We start from the raw sequence: 15676 nt of genomic DNA, 5'->3' as shown, positions 1-15676 counted from the left end.
GTTTATTAATGCCTGTGAAAGGGACCTTATGGCATACTTTCATAATGGTAGTACTCAGAAATATTATAATTTAACTGCATTACAGAGACAAGCCCTCCAAAATTTATGTGATAATAGAGATATTACCATTAAGATGGCTGATAAATGAGGGGCCATAGTTGTGATGGATACATTGGTATATCACAACAAACTAAGCCAGTTACTATCTGACACACACACCTATAGATTAATGAACCCTTTAATGGTGAAACATATGATAGAGAAAGTCCACAAGACCTTGGAAGAACTCTTGGATGACATGGTCATAAGTGAAGAGTTATACAATTTTCTTAGAATGGAAGGGGTTGTTATACCACTCTTCAAAGGCCTGCCTAAGATACATAAATCTTTGACAGACCCCCAATACGACCCATAGTATCAGGTAGAAAATGGGTCACAGAAAATGCCTCTATATGGTTAGAAACCACACTTAGGCCATATGTTAATAAAATGGAAAATATACTAACAGACACAGGAGATTTTTTGAAGGCACTTGGAGGGTTAGTTAGGGCCCCTCATGATTCACATTATCTCATGGTTACACTGGACGTACAGAGCCTTTTCACGGTTATACACAATGATTATGGCATAATGGCTATTGATACATTGTTGAGAGAAAATGGAGCCCTAGATCATCATATTAAACAGGTTACAACTATACTTAGGTTAGTTTTGGAAAATAATGTATTTTGGGTCTAGAACAGACATATAGGCAAGCACAGGGTGTAGCCATGGGCACACCCTGTGCGAATACCTATGCTAACCTGGTACTAGCCTATTGGGAGAATTTGTACATTTTTAACAATAGAGAATGGAAGCCATATATTGGCTTTTATAAATGCTTTGTGGATGATGTTTTTATTTTGTGGAAGGGTGATACCATCTCCCTTAAATTATTTATTGATTTTCTACACTCCACAACAGATTTCTTTAAGTTTACGGAAGTAACATCCTATACTGAGATAGACTTTTTAGATGTCACAATAGGACAGACTTTACAAGGTTTTTCTACCAGTCTGTATAGGAAGGAGTGTTGGAAAAATACGTTTTTAACTTTTGATAGTATGCATCCACGATACACTTTTCCCAACATAGTACAAGGACAGCTAGCCAGGTTATCTAGGAACTGCACGGATGATATTTGTTTCAACAATGAATTGGAGAGTTTGAAGGGTCTTTTTGTAGAGAGGGGGTATAATGAAACAATGGTCAAAGATGTTATAGAGAAGCATAGAGATAAAAGGGGTCATAAATATAAGCCCTGGTTATCTAGGCCTGCTAGGGACTTAGCTATACCTTCAAGAGAAATGAAACAGGACGCTAGATGTAAGGTTATGTTCACTTATAGTAGTGATATAAAAGATATCACTGGAATTATAAGGGACAACTGGAACATCCTTACTAGTGATAATAGAATCAACACCATAGTAGGGTCGACTCCAGTATTTGGATATAGGAAGAATAAGAGTCTAAAAGACATTCTATGTGGGGAACATGTTAGTTTATCTTATACCCCTGCTTTATCTGTAGGCAGCAAGCCTTGTGGTAGATGCAAGGCCTGCCCTTATATTTCTCAAGATGTTTCTTTTATACATCCTGTTACTAATAGGACCCATATGTTGAAAGCTAAAGCCACTTGCAGGACTAAGGATATAGTGTATCTGGCTAATTGTAAGTCTTGCCCATGTTTTTACATGGGCAAGACGAATAATATGTTCAAAGTTAGAATATTGCAACATCTTTCTAGTATAAGAAACAAGGACACACATAATGCTTTGTTCAGACATGTTAGTGAACATCCTACACATTGTTTTACTTTTAGGGCCATAGTCAATGTAAGGCTTAACAAGAGGGGAGGTGATATAAAACACTACACAGAACGGATAGAGTCAAGGAAGATCCTAGACTTCATGGCACATAGAAATCCAGGGCTCAATGATGTTGTTCCTATTAAACCCACCTTAAAAAATAGGCGGGTTTTTTACTGAATTGATTTCACTAATTGTTCATTGGGTGTGTTCTTATTTAAATTGTGTTCTGCACCATTTTACCTTTGTCTGATGAAGGGTTAACACCCGAAGCTTTACCTCTCAGAAGTTTGTATGTTTTTTATGGCAGAGTTTTATTAAAATTTTTGGATACATAACAGCACCGTTCCAGAGTTCTTTTGTTTTTGTGGCTTGTCAATCGTTGTTCTCTGGTTGGGGTATCAGCACCAAGCATTTGTTTTTCGGATTTAGTAGTAGGACATATATGATATTATTAGTAGTAGTAGTAGTAGGACATATATGATATTATTATTAGTAATAGGACATATATGATATTATTAGTAGTAGTAGGACATATATGATATTATTATTAGTAGTAATAGGACATATATGATATTATTATTAGTAGTAGGACATATATGATATTATTAGTAGTAGTAGTAGGACATATATGATATTATTAGTAGTAGGACATATATGATATTATTATTAGTAATAGGACATATATGATATTATTATTATTAGTAGTAGTAGTAGGACATATATGATATTATTAGTAGTAGTAGGACATATATGATATTATTATTAGTAGTAATAGGACATATATGATATTATTAGTAGTAGTAGGACATATATGATATTATTATTAGTAATAGGACATATATGATATTATTAGTAGTAGTAGGACATATATGATATTATTATTAGTAGTAATAGGACATATATGATATTATTATTATTATTAGTAATAGTTGTATTATCATTATCATCCTCCTTATTATTGTTATTATTATTATCATTCCATTTTATAAATTTGATAGATCTCAGCACCCTTTTAGAGGAAGTCTTGGGGGTAAAACTCCAGTCCTGCCAAAGATATGATAATTCAACCAAACATCAAATGCATCATAAATGAGCATGTACATCTAGTGAGAAGTAACGCATACCACCAAGCAGAAACATGTCAACAGTCCTCTCCCTAGTATTTCCAATGAGCATGTTATAACTGGCCTCTCCAAAGCCAAAAACACAGACCGTATGGGACTGGACAACATCCCAGGCTGCTTACTAAACAATCTAAAACAGGAGCTGGCAGAACCTTTGGGTACTTTCTATAACCACAGTCTAAGTACTGGCTTTGTCCCACCCGAATGAAAAACTGCAACTGTGATTCCTTTGCACAAAGGAGGTCCCTTAACCACCCCAAGTAATTACAGACCCATAAGCCTAACCAGCTTATCTGTAAGGCCATGGAAAAAATCATCACAGACCTAATCAACAAGGATATAGGGGACCTTCAAACTCTTGACCCGACACAATTTGGTTTCATTAGAGGCAGATCATACTTGTTAAACTTGGTGGATTTCTTTGAAAATATCAGCAAAGCCTTGGATGAAGGCAAAACAGTGCATACTGCCTATCTCGACTTAGTCAAGGCCTTTGACACTATCCCCCACTCAGGCATCATCTTTAAACTCACCCAGCTGGGAATAAACCCATACGTCATTAAATGGGTAGCCACCTGGCTCACCGATAGAACACATACAGTCAAAGTAGGGGATTCCACCTCTACAAGCAGTAATGTTGCTAGTAGTGTTTATCTGTGCTGGGTCCACTTCTGTTTGGAATCTATTTCTCAGAAGTTCAGGCAAAGATAAATGGCATGTGGTTTACCAAGTTCGCTGATGACTGCAAATTGGGTGCAATCACTGAATCCCAAAACAATGTCACTTGTTGTGTCTTTCGGCTTATCCCGGTTAGGGGTCACCACAGCGGAACTCCGGTCCGCTAATGTTTGGTAGTGGATATTTACATGCTGAGTTACCCGCCCTGATGCACAACCTTCAACGAAGGCATGCTCATTCACGCATGCCTCCACACAGAAGACGCTCTAGCTGAGAATCAAACGGGACAACGTCTTGCTGTGAGGCAACAACGCTACCGCAGCACCACTACCGCAGGTCCCAAAACAATGTCACTATACTACAAAAAGGGCTTACAACAAATGATTGGTGCCAAAGTCACGGACTCAAACGTAATGCAAAAAATGCATTATCATCCCCTTCGTTAAAGGTGAAGTTCCAGCAAATTATAACATTAACAATACCCCCCTAAGTTCAAACTCCGTGGTGAGAGACTTGGGAACGCAGGTTGATAGTAGCCTTAACTTCGATCATCATGTGTCCACAGTGGTGAGGAAGGCCTTCTATGTTGTCCATCTCATAAGTAAGGGAATAGCATCCCTCATCAAACCAATAATAGAGTACAATGCTCCCTTCTGTATGTACCTCACCAGACACCTGAAGCAGCTGGGGAGACCTCAGATGTTTCTCACCAAGAAAATTCAAGGCCTTCATCATATGACCTACACGGACAGACTGAAGCCACTGTATGCTACCATTCCCTGTGCAAAGAAAGGTGCGATCTGTAATACAGGGGCTGGCTGCACGCTATAATGTTATGGTAAACAACATAGTAATGCAGTCTGAGCTGCAACAATGGACCCTTTACTGAATGAGTTTGCATGCGCAGCTTAAATTTCATCTCTCTTTGCAGATTTAGAGCTCCACCTATCAATCATTCACTTCTGCATCACATCCTCCACCTGCAATTCTCTAATGAAGAATGCCTTGCATGTTAATGGTATCACAGTATTATACATGACACATGGTGTCATGATAGATCAGCAACAAAGAAACTGCCTGCATAATGAAGAATATTTATAAACTATATCTGGAGAGCTGAATTATATTAAAAAGCAGCACTGCATTACTGTAATTTATGAGAACAGACAATTTGTAAAGCTTCTTTCTTTGCATTGCACTACACCATAGTAGGATATGGTTTTTTTTCAATTATTCATATTTTCCTTTCTTTTTCATTATTGTTTTTTTTTTCTTGCTTTACTTTGTGCTACAAAACAAAAGCATGCTAGGAATGTTTGATACTTTCCTGCAGGTAGAAACATAAATTCTACATGACTACTAATCATCGTAAAAATATCACATATTGATATGATTTTAGCTTGTTAAACACACACTCAGCAGACTACTGTGAAAAAAATGTATTTAGATGTACAATTTCCAACATGAAGAAGAAATATTATACTTCATGGCATACCACAAAAGTTTTATAGACAGTTTTCCCCCTTACAAAAATGAAAAAGTAAAGTTTGTAAAGTGCAGCTATGTAAACTCTTCTGGAAAAGCAGTTCTGAATTAGGAGCCAGTGGTCTGAGGGTAAGATACCTTAAAGAAGGATGCCACAAGCTGACACTTTGCAAAATACTCCACCCAAAACAGACAAGATAAGGAACAGAAACACTATTCGTGTAGCTACAGTTACATGAAAATTGATGCTGTTTGCTTCCAAACAAATCTTGACTAAAAATTTTAAGCCAGTTACAGTGGTCTGTCGTCTTTAGCTGAGAGTGCTTTGAATTATCCTGTGGGGAAATTAAACTAGATACTCTCAAAATCATTATTCAGCTATTCAGAAACTATTGGAGCATTGCCCCTCCTCCAGGAGATTGAAATGAGTATTCTCCCTACACCAGAACTAGCATTAACCTAGGTTTTTATTTGAACTCAGGTCTCCTGGCCTATAGTCAGGGCTTTATCCCTCTACACCAGGGCAGCTTGATGGCCTCATAGTTTTTATTGTCATGGAAACCTCCATTTGCACAGGAGCAATTTGATGGGCATGGACCACCATTTCCTTCTCCCAGGATGGCAAACCCATTGTAAGCTTCTCACTCCCACCCTCCCTTGCCTGGCTGTTCTGGCATGCAAGCCGCTAGTTAAACTTGGGTCCTCTGGGTCATAGTCAAGACTTCATCCCACTATGCATCACAGTCAGTTTATAATCCCCCTTAACATCCTGTTCAGTGTGAGATCAGAACTATGTCATTACTCTTACAAACCTGCAGTTTGTAGTAAACTATATACAGATTATATTTATGGCTGGGTCTTGGGACAGTGAAGTGATGTAGTAAGAATAAGTAGGAGGCAGGACCCAGAAGGTGTCATGATCATTTGCCCGAGAGAAACTGACAGCAGGTCTGTACCTTGTACCTGTGAAGTAAACACCTTAATCATTATGCCAACCCCCCACCAGTGATTGTGTCTGTCTGTCTGACAAGTGTCTTTTGGCTTAGAGTTTATACTGTGCATTGCCACTACATGTAGTTCTCTCTTTGCATGTCCTTATGCACTTAAGGTTTCCCGTTTACTTCTACAGTGCATTACTGTACTTTACGTGCCAAATAGAAGGTGTTTAGCTGGGTATGTCTGTTTGGCCTGCTGGCTTTATGCTACTGACATCATGAAGTTTCCATTTACACTAACACATAGAGTAAGTGATTTAGTCAACAACTCATCATGTAGTAGATAGGCATACTCTATTTCAAGTCATGAGAAAGGTACCCAATATATAGTGTCATTATTTGTTTTACTGTCTTAAATGTGCAATCATGTAATAATTTACCAAATGTTAACTACAGAAGATGGCTTGAAATGTTGAAAGGTACACAAAATAAATAAATACATTTGTTTGAGATTATTTTCTAATATGTTGATGCATTGCACTGGTGCTTATTCTGAGTCTAGAAACCACAGGATTTGCAAGTCAGAGCATTTTGCCAGCACTTTCTGCACTGATACCTAAACAGTTTCTTCTTTTTTTTTTTTTTCTTGTTTTATAGGATGAAAACATTATGCGATCTTTGCAACTCTTTGAGAATGTCATGTAATGTTCTGAAGAAATTCAGCCAGTGACAATAGGAACTAAGCCAATCTAAGTCAATGAACTGTGTGTGTCACTGCAGTACTAATGTTCGACAGTCTCCTTTATTTCTAAGAGAGTTTACAGATGCCTGAAAGCACTCACAAAGGGATGTTTTGTATGACAGCTACAAATGGACACTGAATGTGGCTGCTTTTTTAAGACACCATGCGTTATGTATGGCATACTGGATTTTATAAAGCATGCTACATTTTACTGGGGTTTAAAGGGACAAGGATTTCTTGTTATGACATTTGTACACCTGACACATTCTGCTAGTCATGAATAGGGCTCCTGCAAAGCAACGCTATAAAGCACAATGCCATCAGCTCGCTGGCCTGCAGCTTCCATGACCTGAAACTCAATGCCTCCAGTTACTGAATGAAATAAATCACTTCTGCTTGTTATTATAATGAATATACCAGGTGTCCTGGCCAAATTTACCCATATCTGTATAAATGCCACCTCAGGTCACTCCTGAATATAGGCCTCAGACCTTATGAGACCAGCCCTGTCAATGGAAACAAGCAAGCACATAAATAAATACATTGTAATTAGTCAGAATCAGGCTAACATGATTATCAGTTTCTACTTCCTTGTGCATAGATTTATACCACTCATAATTTGTTGCTTCCATATTTTAGGTTCTATCTAATTTTGTGTTCTGAATCAAAATGTTTATATGTTGATGCCTTGTTACTTCTACATATAATTGTACAACTTGTCCATTACTTATGTTGTCTATTTCAGCTATTTCACAGTTATCTGTTTATGTTTGCCTGGTTAAATTTTCTGGCCAGTTCTTTTAAATCATAAAATCAGCTGCCAGATTTATACTACCATTTCTTTTAGAAGTGGTTGCCAAACAAAATGCTAATATTCAATTGTCATTTTTCTCACATTGCCCTAGTTCTAACCTCAGTCCCAGCCATTTTCCCAGTGCAGTCTCTTGAGCAAATATTTGCCTTTATATTACTCTTCCAGATTCAGAAGCAGGATCCCACTGCTAAGAAATATTTCTATTCCTGTGATTAAGTACGGCAAAATATACAATAAACACAGTATTGAAAATGGTATATGATAAATCATTCTGAATTATTACTGATATCCTTTAAGGATAATATCATTATATTATGATGATTAATTATAGCATGAGGATTAATAAAACACATTTTTAATTTGTAGTGGTGTACACATATTCATGAGTATTTCCCTGAATAACTACATTGTCAATGTAAGGGAAGATACCTAAGCTGAAACAAACATGAGTTATATAGTATCATCAAATTCCAATACCTGCAATCCAACTAAACATATAAACTCATTCCTTATTACAGTTTTCAGCCTGCATATCTGAATCAGAAACTAATTCATCTCAGATGGGCTGAATTTCATAAAAAAATACTTAAATAATTGTCCCTCAGCATCATATTTAAGATGCATTCATTTTTAAAACCAGACGTAAAACAAACATTTTGGGCTTATCTTCTTTCCTTATCATCTTTCTTCAGTATCAAAGCACAGTGAATAATGAAAGCCCCTTATAACCTTCTTGCTTATTTTATATATTAAATATATTTTAAATTAAGTTACCATGTGATTGTTATGTTCTGAAAAGTCTGACTTTAGCTGTCTGCCAAATATGTCAGGACTTAAATGGTCCAAAATGGCGTGTAACAGTACAAGTGACTGAAATCACAATTTTTTGTATAATAGCAGCTTAACCCTGAAGTCTCTCTAAAAAAAATATATATATATATATATATATATATATATATATATATATATATATATACCCTCCCCCATTTTTAAATTCCAGTCTCTGCATTGTGGTTGCACATAGCCTGATGTTCTAATGGCAACTAGATTTGTCTGTAGAAATAATCAGTCATTCCTGAGTCTCGTTTCAGTCTTAGTAGCTGTTGTCTTCAATTTGCTGTTGCTTTAGCTGAGGAGATTAATGCTTTGTCTGCGTTAAGTCTGTTTTATTGTTTATACTGGAAAGCGGATTAAAGTACTGTTCATTTTCATTATCAACCATAATAAAATGCGTATTAATAACACAATCAGTGTAACTCAATCAATATTCCTACAGCAGACTGATTACAGAATGGACAAGTGATCTGCGGCAGAACAAAATTTACTTCATGTTCTTGGTTTAACACTTTAAACATTAAAAAAAAGAAAGAAAAGGAACATTCTTATTCAGATATAACTATCTTGTAAATTTCTGTTGGTTTGTCTTAAATTTAATCTCTAATCTGTTTTATGTTGTTTTCCAACAAACTGACATGAAATCAAATCTTAAAGTAAAACTTACAAGCTGCCACATATAAGAAATATTGATCCTATAAGTACCTTTGAAAAGATTACCCTTTTTTGATTCTGTGATCTCAAGGAATAATTTTGAAAACTGCAAACTCTGGGGCGATACAGTGATTTCTGTTCTCCACTAAGAAGGAAAGAGGATTATGTTGAATGGAAATCTTTAAAATTGTCTTCACTGACTGTATAAAAACCATGCAAGTGTTGCACTATTTTAAACAAGATAAATGGAATCAGAAAGTAAAATATAGTTGCCACTGCTGTTCTCCATTATGGTCTTGTACCTGATGAGATGCTCATATGGGCATCAAATTCTTCCAGAAGATCTTCACTTACAGAGTGTTTTTTTTTTTGTTTGTTTGTTTTAGAAAGAGTCATTATTCTAACAAATGTGAGCATTGTTATATGTTTAGTAAGAACATTTAGCCAGAACAGCAATGCGTTTACAGTCATTTAGAGCATATGAATTAGTTGCTTTAGTGTTTGCTTCCCCTTTTCTGTTTCTCCTGTCAATCATAAATCTAGATCTAAGGCTGGACGTTTTCAAAACTACAAATATTTTGGTGGAATAAAAGACATAGGGAGTCTCCCACTCATAAAATTAGAAAACTGAAAGGTGTGGAATTAGGAACTAGTGGTTTTAAAGAACAGGTGTCTTAATCAAGGCGTTGGGGTTATTATACCGAGCAAAATTGCTCCTCTTTCAGCTTTCCAGATGCTGATGTTAATGTGCATTTTGCCCTTCCATAAGCAAATGTCCACTTTAGTTCTCTTGTTTTCCATGACATTTTGTTCCCATAACATGGGGGTTAGAAGAGGAAAATCAGCCCTGAGACAGGCTGTTTCATTTGCTAAATGGTAATTAAAATGGCATTGGATGTTGGAACATTTCATATTGAGATGAGGTACAGGATCTGAAAGTAGTGATTCCTTTTTTGTCTGATGTTGCATCAGTAGATGATCTCCCAGTTATTGTGTCAAAGATTCTAAGACAAGAAATCAGTGAAGCAGATGCCCATTTCTGCACATATTATTATGCAAATGGAGCAAATATTGGGTACTCAAGACTCCCGATCCTCAGACATTCTTTAAGGAAAAATTCAACTCTGAAACTAAAAAAACATGTTTTCCTTCATACTGTGATGATCTATGAAGTACTAATGCCGCAACATCTCTTTAAGAGTCTAGTGTTATTTGTAGTTCATTATATTCCAAATTGGCTTGGTTAGGGATTACCCTGTTAATATGATTTTCTTTTCCGTTGTAGCATTCTTGTTCCCATAATGCCATTTGTGCCCTTTCTACTATGTCATAGCAACTATTCAGTAAGGTAGGTGGTTTGTTTCTAGCTTCAGTCATAATGACAGTGTTGTAAGTCACTGTCGTCTAATTCTAGAAACAATGTAATTGATTATTTTTACTTTCTCTAATTTGTCCTAACTGTTGCTGCTAAAAAAGTGTTTTATATGTTGCATTTAAATCATCTTCTATTTTTTGGGTGTTTAAAATTTAGTTCTAGTATCTCACACAGCATTCCCCACATTGCTTTAAAAAGATGTTGGGTAAAGCAGTTCTGGCAAAGTTATTTGTAACTAACCTCTGGAGTTCAAAATCCTAGTAAGGTATTTTCAGTTTATTGTGTTATACACTCTCCTTTATTTTTGATAATCATCTGATTACCACCACAACTTCCCTGGTCAAAACGTAGATGACTTACCAGTGTGTGATGAGTATAACTGATTCCTCTTCTTCTTCTTACAAAGATTTCTCCAATAACCAAGTAATGGGAAAAGAGCTTTACTTTAAGTGCGACGTAATTCTGGAATGGAATTAATTACACTGTTGAGTGGAAACGTCCTTCAATTACATACCAGTCCCCATATTTCTGACATTACTTTTGTTCTTCCTATTAATTATTTCAAGGTTTCCTATGAGTATTTTCTTTTATTGCAGGATATAACTAAGATTTCAGCAATTCATTCAAAGCCTTTCTCATTTTTACCAAAGTGTGTGAGAGAGAGAAATAGTTCAAGAACAGTGTGGAAACACCTTTAGAATAATTTTGTGATTGACTCCAGCATTACCCACCTAATCATTCTAAAGAAGTCCATAAATACATTGTTTTTTAGTACTTAAACAAGTGACAGAGAGAGAGAGAGAGAGAGAGGGAGTGGAATCCTTGATTAAAATGATAAGAGATATTTTACTTTAACTGACATAGATATTAAGGATATAAACTAAAAAAAAATGTATGGCCCAGTACCAGGGATACATTTTGAAACATATTAATAACATGACCCAGTCCACTGCTGATGTTTCTGTCAGAATGAATGTTTCTATTCTGTTATCCACAATTAAAAAGCTTTGTATGCACATTATTAAAACACGATCATGACATAGCAAATACTGATATCATGGCTGCTTCTTTTTGGCATTGTTTCAAGACAAACATATCTTGGAGCAGAACTTCGCTATGATGCTGTCTAAGGATGACTGCTACAATAAACTTTTATAAAACTAAAAGAAACATGTAAGACTATATAGAGAATGTGTTGTAAATGTTTTATCCTCCTATTCCTAAATTATCCACATTTTTCCATCCTACTTTATCCTTCTTCCACAAATAAGGCAACAGTAATACAAGCAGAAGAGTTAAAACCAGAAAAAAATGAACAAGCCTGGAAATATAAAGCACAAGAGAAACAGCTAGAGTAGGAAACTACCTAGTACAACAAGTCCTTTGGTAATAATAAACAGTGGCAGTCCATTAGCATTCATTCTGCCCTGTCCCCTTACCACCTCCTAGGAGGTAGATACTTTCTCATTTTTCACCTAAGGGATTTCAAATTACACAGAAAATGGATCATAAAAGTAATTAGCAGGATACACAACAAAACTCTGTGCAGCTCTAGTTCCAGGACTCTCGCAATATTCCACCAAATCATTTACTTAGCGTGACTCTTCTTCAATCCAGTAACTACTGAACAGTAATGCAGTTTTATATACCTCTCACCCTCATTGTGCAAGAAATCTGGACAAAGCCTGAAGTAAAGTGGGGGGACAAAGGTATAAAAATAGGGACTTAATTTTTATATCATTAATTAGCAATTTAAATCCTTGGTGATTTGACATAAAACCACAACATTTATGAGGAACATACCAAAAATATGAGATAAAAATCTGGACATTCTGTAAAAATCTGGACAGCTGAGAGGTATCACTTGCTGGAACAGGGAAATGGGCTTTTATTTCAGACTGTTGCTAGTGCCAGAAAAAGATAGTCAGTGGAAACTATTATAGATTGTATGAACCTAAACTAGGTAATCAGGATTGTGACAATACAAAACTACTTGTTCTATTGATGCATTATGCCTTTGTAAACTATATGCATTCAGGATATTGGTCTGCTTATCCACATACAAAAAGCTCACCGTTTTTCATGAACATCAGTTCACTTCCTTGTCATCTGGACTTTCTACTCTGCCCAGTGTTTTTAACAAACACCTAGCTCCAATTTTTGTTCATCTCCAACTTAAATGAGTCCACATTTATCCTTAGTTTCCAAACTCTGGTTCTCTCTCCTAAAAAGAGTTAATCAGATCTGACTCTATTCTGGACAAAAAAAAGATTCATGAGGATAATCCTGGCAAGGCTTTACTCCCACACCCCCTTACTTATATAGTAGATAGATAGATAGATAGATATATAGATAGATAGATAGATAGATAAACAGCTAGATAGATAGACAGACAGACAGATAGATAGATAGATAGATAGATAGATAGATAGATAGATAGATAGATAGATAGATATACTAACTCCACAGTCACACATACTCAAGGAAGAGTGAAAAATATGGCTCAACAACTGTGATCATATAGTAGACCCAATAGATGTAATTCCTTTATGGGAGGTGTAAATTTGAAGACTTTGACTCAGGGAGAAGTCATTCCAGGAGTTACTATTCAATATATAGTGGACCTCCCACTTTTTCCTCATGGTTGTGTAACCACAAAGTTAGTACATTTAAGTAATGCATGGGTGGCAAAAACCGCCATATGGGATATGCAGAGGGGCCTATCCCCCTGCAAAAATGTTTGTTCTTTATTATTTTTCTGTTTTCAGTACAGTACAGAGTCATTTATCTGAACTAATTGGGACCTAGGGTAGTTCGGATAATCAAATTGTTCAGATAATCAACATATAATTGAACCAGATAAAAAACTTCTAAAGTCTTGTTTTTTTTCTGCATGCAGGAATACACTTTTCAACCATTCAGTGATTCCAATAGACAATAAAGAATATTTTTCACACACAAGCTGGCTACAAGTTCAAAAAGCATGCTCAAGCAGATACGTATAATGTTTACATTTTTAGACTTTATGATTTTTCATACCCAAAAACGTTGGAAGGCTGCTTCTGATACTTGATGTTCGGATAATCGACTCTCTACTGTATTAATGTGTAGGGACATTATTTTATTTTTGTGATCAGTTCTGTATGTGTGATTTTTAAGAGTACCCAATGACTTTGTCATCAGTGTTACATAAAGGAAACATTTGAACAACAGATTTGATTTCCTCCCTGCATCCCATGCTATGGGTCTGGTGTGACAGCTACAGACTTTTGAGGTTAATAGTTTGTTTAAATATGTTGCAGGACTTTAAACAGTGTGCTGGTATATTTCCACATCACTCTTTTTGTCTATGTAGTTGCAGACACACACCAGTTATGTATTACAACTCTATGCACAGGTTTGGGTTAGACGTCCATTGCCCCTTAGCATTCCTCAGGAGTATTAGTTGATACATTACCTTTTTTGCTTATTTTGGGGTTCTTGCAAAGAAAAGAGCAGGGTGGACATTCATAATCAGACTGCCTGTAATCATAATGGCTTGAGACTGTATCTGCACACCTTTAGGGACACCTGCTGAGGGGGTCAAGCTTGGAGATTGATATCGTCCTTTGGTTGAAGACAAGCTGGATCATGACTTCAACAGTAATTACTCTATTCAAACATCTCCTGTTTTGGCAAGTACACTCACACTATTTTACTTTTCTAGTGGTTTACCCCCAAACTTCAACACATTTGTAAGATTTATGAAAGCCTTATAGTCACTTCTCCAACATATTGAATAATTAAATGTGTACAATGAATCTTATAAAGGCATTTGCAAATGACTCTGTTGTCCCTGCTGGCATGCTTCAGATGAGTTCCCAGCTTTCTGGAATGATTTAACAGTGTTAATTAATATGTGATATGCATATGTATTGCAACACAGAAAATGCAATTTTTTTTATCCAATCCACTAATTTAGTGCATGTTTACGTACATTATGGTTAGTTGTACTCATTCATACACATAAATGTATGAATGCACACAAAACGCGCAAGCACACACACACACACACACACAGAATCCAATGGCAGCTACTCATAAAACTGTACAAGATGCATTTTATTCATTCATTCATAATATTCAGAGTTAGTCATTCCTACTGACAACAGCTATTAGAGACATATACTTTTTCACTTTTCTTTGTAGCTGTTGCAGTCAGAGAGAGACAAGTTATACTTTGTTAAAAATCACATTATTCAAAAGGGTTTATTTTGCATACTTGAACTAAATATGGGAAGTTATAGGATCAGTTGACAACTGCATTCCTTACAATTTAAGTAACTTCCCCTTCCCCATGGGTAAGCATAACTTGGGCAGGGAGCTGGAGTATGTTTTATTCATTAAGGGGTATTAACCAAATCTTGTTTCTTTGTTGGGCTTGCCGCCAACATGGGAGAGGTACAAATACTCAGTCTGCTCCTTTACAAATAGCATCCCCACTGTCGGCACATGTAATGTATAAACTGATGTGCATCACTATTTGCATTTGCACTTGCACTGGTCTCCTGTATGGCTAATCACCATGGTCTCTGCTGTCAGGGCATTCCCTGGTTGCCACAGCAACAGTCTGACATGTGCACCTTATTGATTGTTGTCCCTGCCATGCTGTGTGGCACTTCAGCATTTCACTTATGTGATTGCTGGAGCTGTTTTAAGCAGTTTGCATATTTCCATACTGAGATAATGTCTGCAACAGCAAATATTTATGGCCAAGTGCACCTCTATCTCCCATCTAGAATCCACAGGTACTCATAACCATGAAGTGAACTAAGAGAATTTTACAGAAACAAATAAGTGGGGGCATTTTAAAGAAAATAATACATGTGCCATATGTAGAAAAGAAAGCATATGTGTTCTTCATCGAGTTATTTAACCTGTATTACTGAACATTTATTAAGAAACAAGAACATTACAAACCATGGTAGATGTTATAGATCACATTTGCACATGTTAATTCATGTTCTGCAACTTGTAACAGATGATAGATACAGTGACTGGTAACAGTTGTTAAAATAAAGCACAGTAAATGTACATATATCTAAGAAATACATAAAGAGTTCCTGAAATGTCTCTCAACCTGCAGACATTGAAAATAGGAATAAAGACTGTTGAACAGTGGGTCCATACATCTAAAAATATGGAC

At 36.1% G+C, this 15676-nt stretch overlaps 1 protein-coding gene across 3 annotated transcripts in view; it reads left to right on the top strand.

Annotated features, from left to right (window-relative positions):
• The window catches only part of LOC122800061 (Kv channel-interacting protein 1), a 1177177-nt gene extending 1168302 nt beyond the window's left edge, over positions 1–8875 (top strand). For all 3 annotated transcript variants that reach the window (XM_044069553.1, XM_044069552.1, XM_044069551.1), the window contains exon 8: positions 6730–8875. In XM_044069553.1, the coding sequence (XP_043925488.1) occupies positions 6730–6777 (48 nt within the window). In that variant the 3' untranslated portion in view covers positions 6778–8875. The remainder of the gene's footprint in view (positions 1–6729) is intronic.
• Positions 8876–15676: the final 6801 nt, after the last annotated feature.

This window comes from Protopterus annectens, chromosome 4.part0 (genome assembly GCF_019279795.1).
Source record: "Protopterus annectens isolate FY-2018-M chromosome 4.part0, PAN1.0, whole genome shotgun sequence".
Classification (NCBI taxonomy): domain Eukaryota; kingdom Metazoa; phylum Chordata; order Ceratodontiformes; family Protopteridae; genus Protopterus; species Protopterus annectens.
This window is presented reverse-complemented; position numbering and strand designations above follow the sequence as displayed.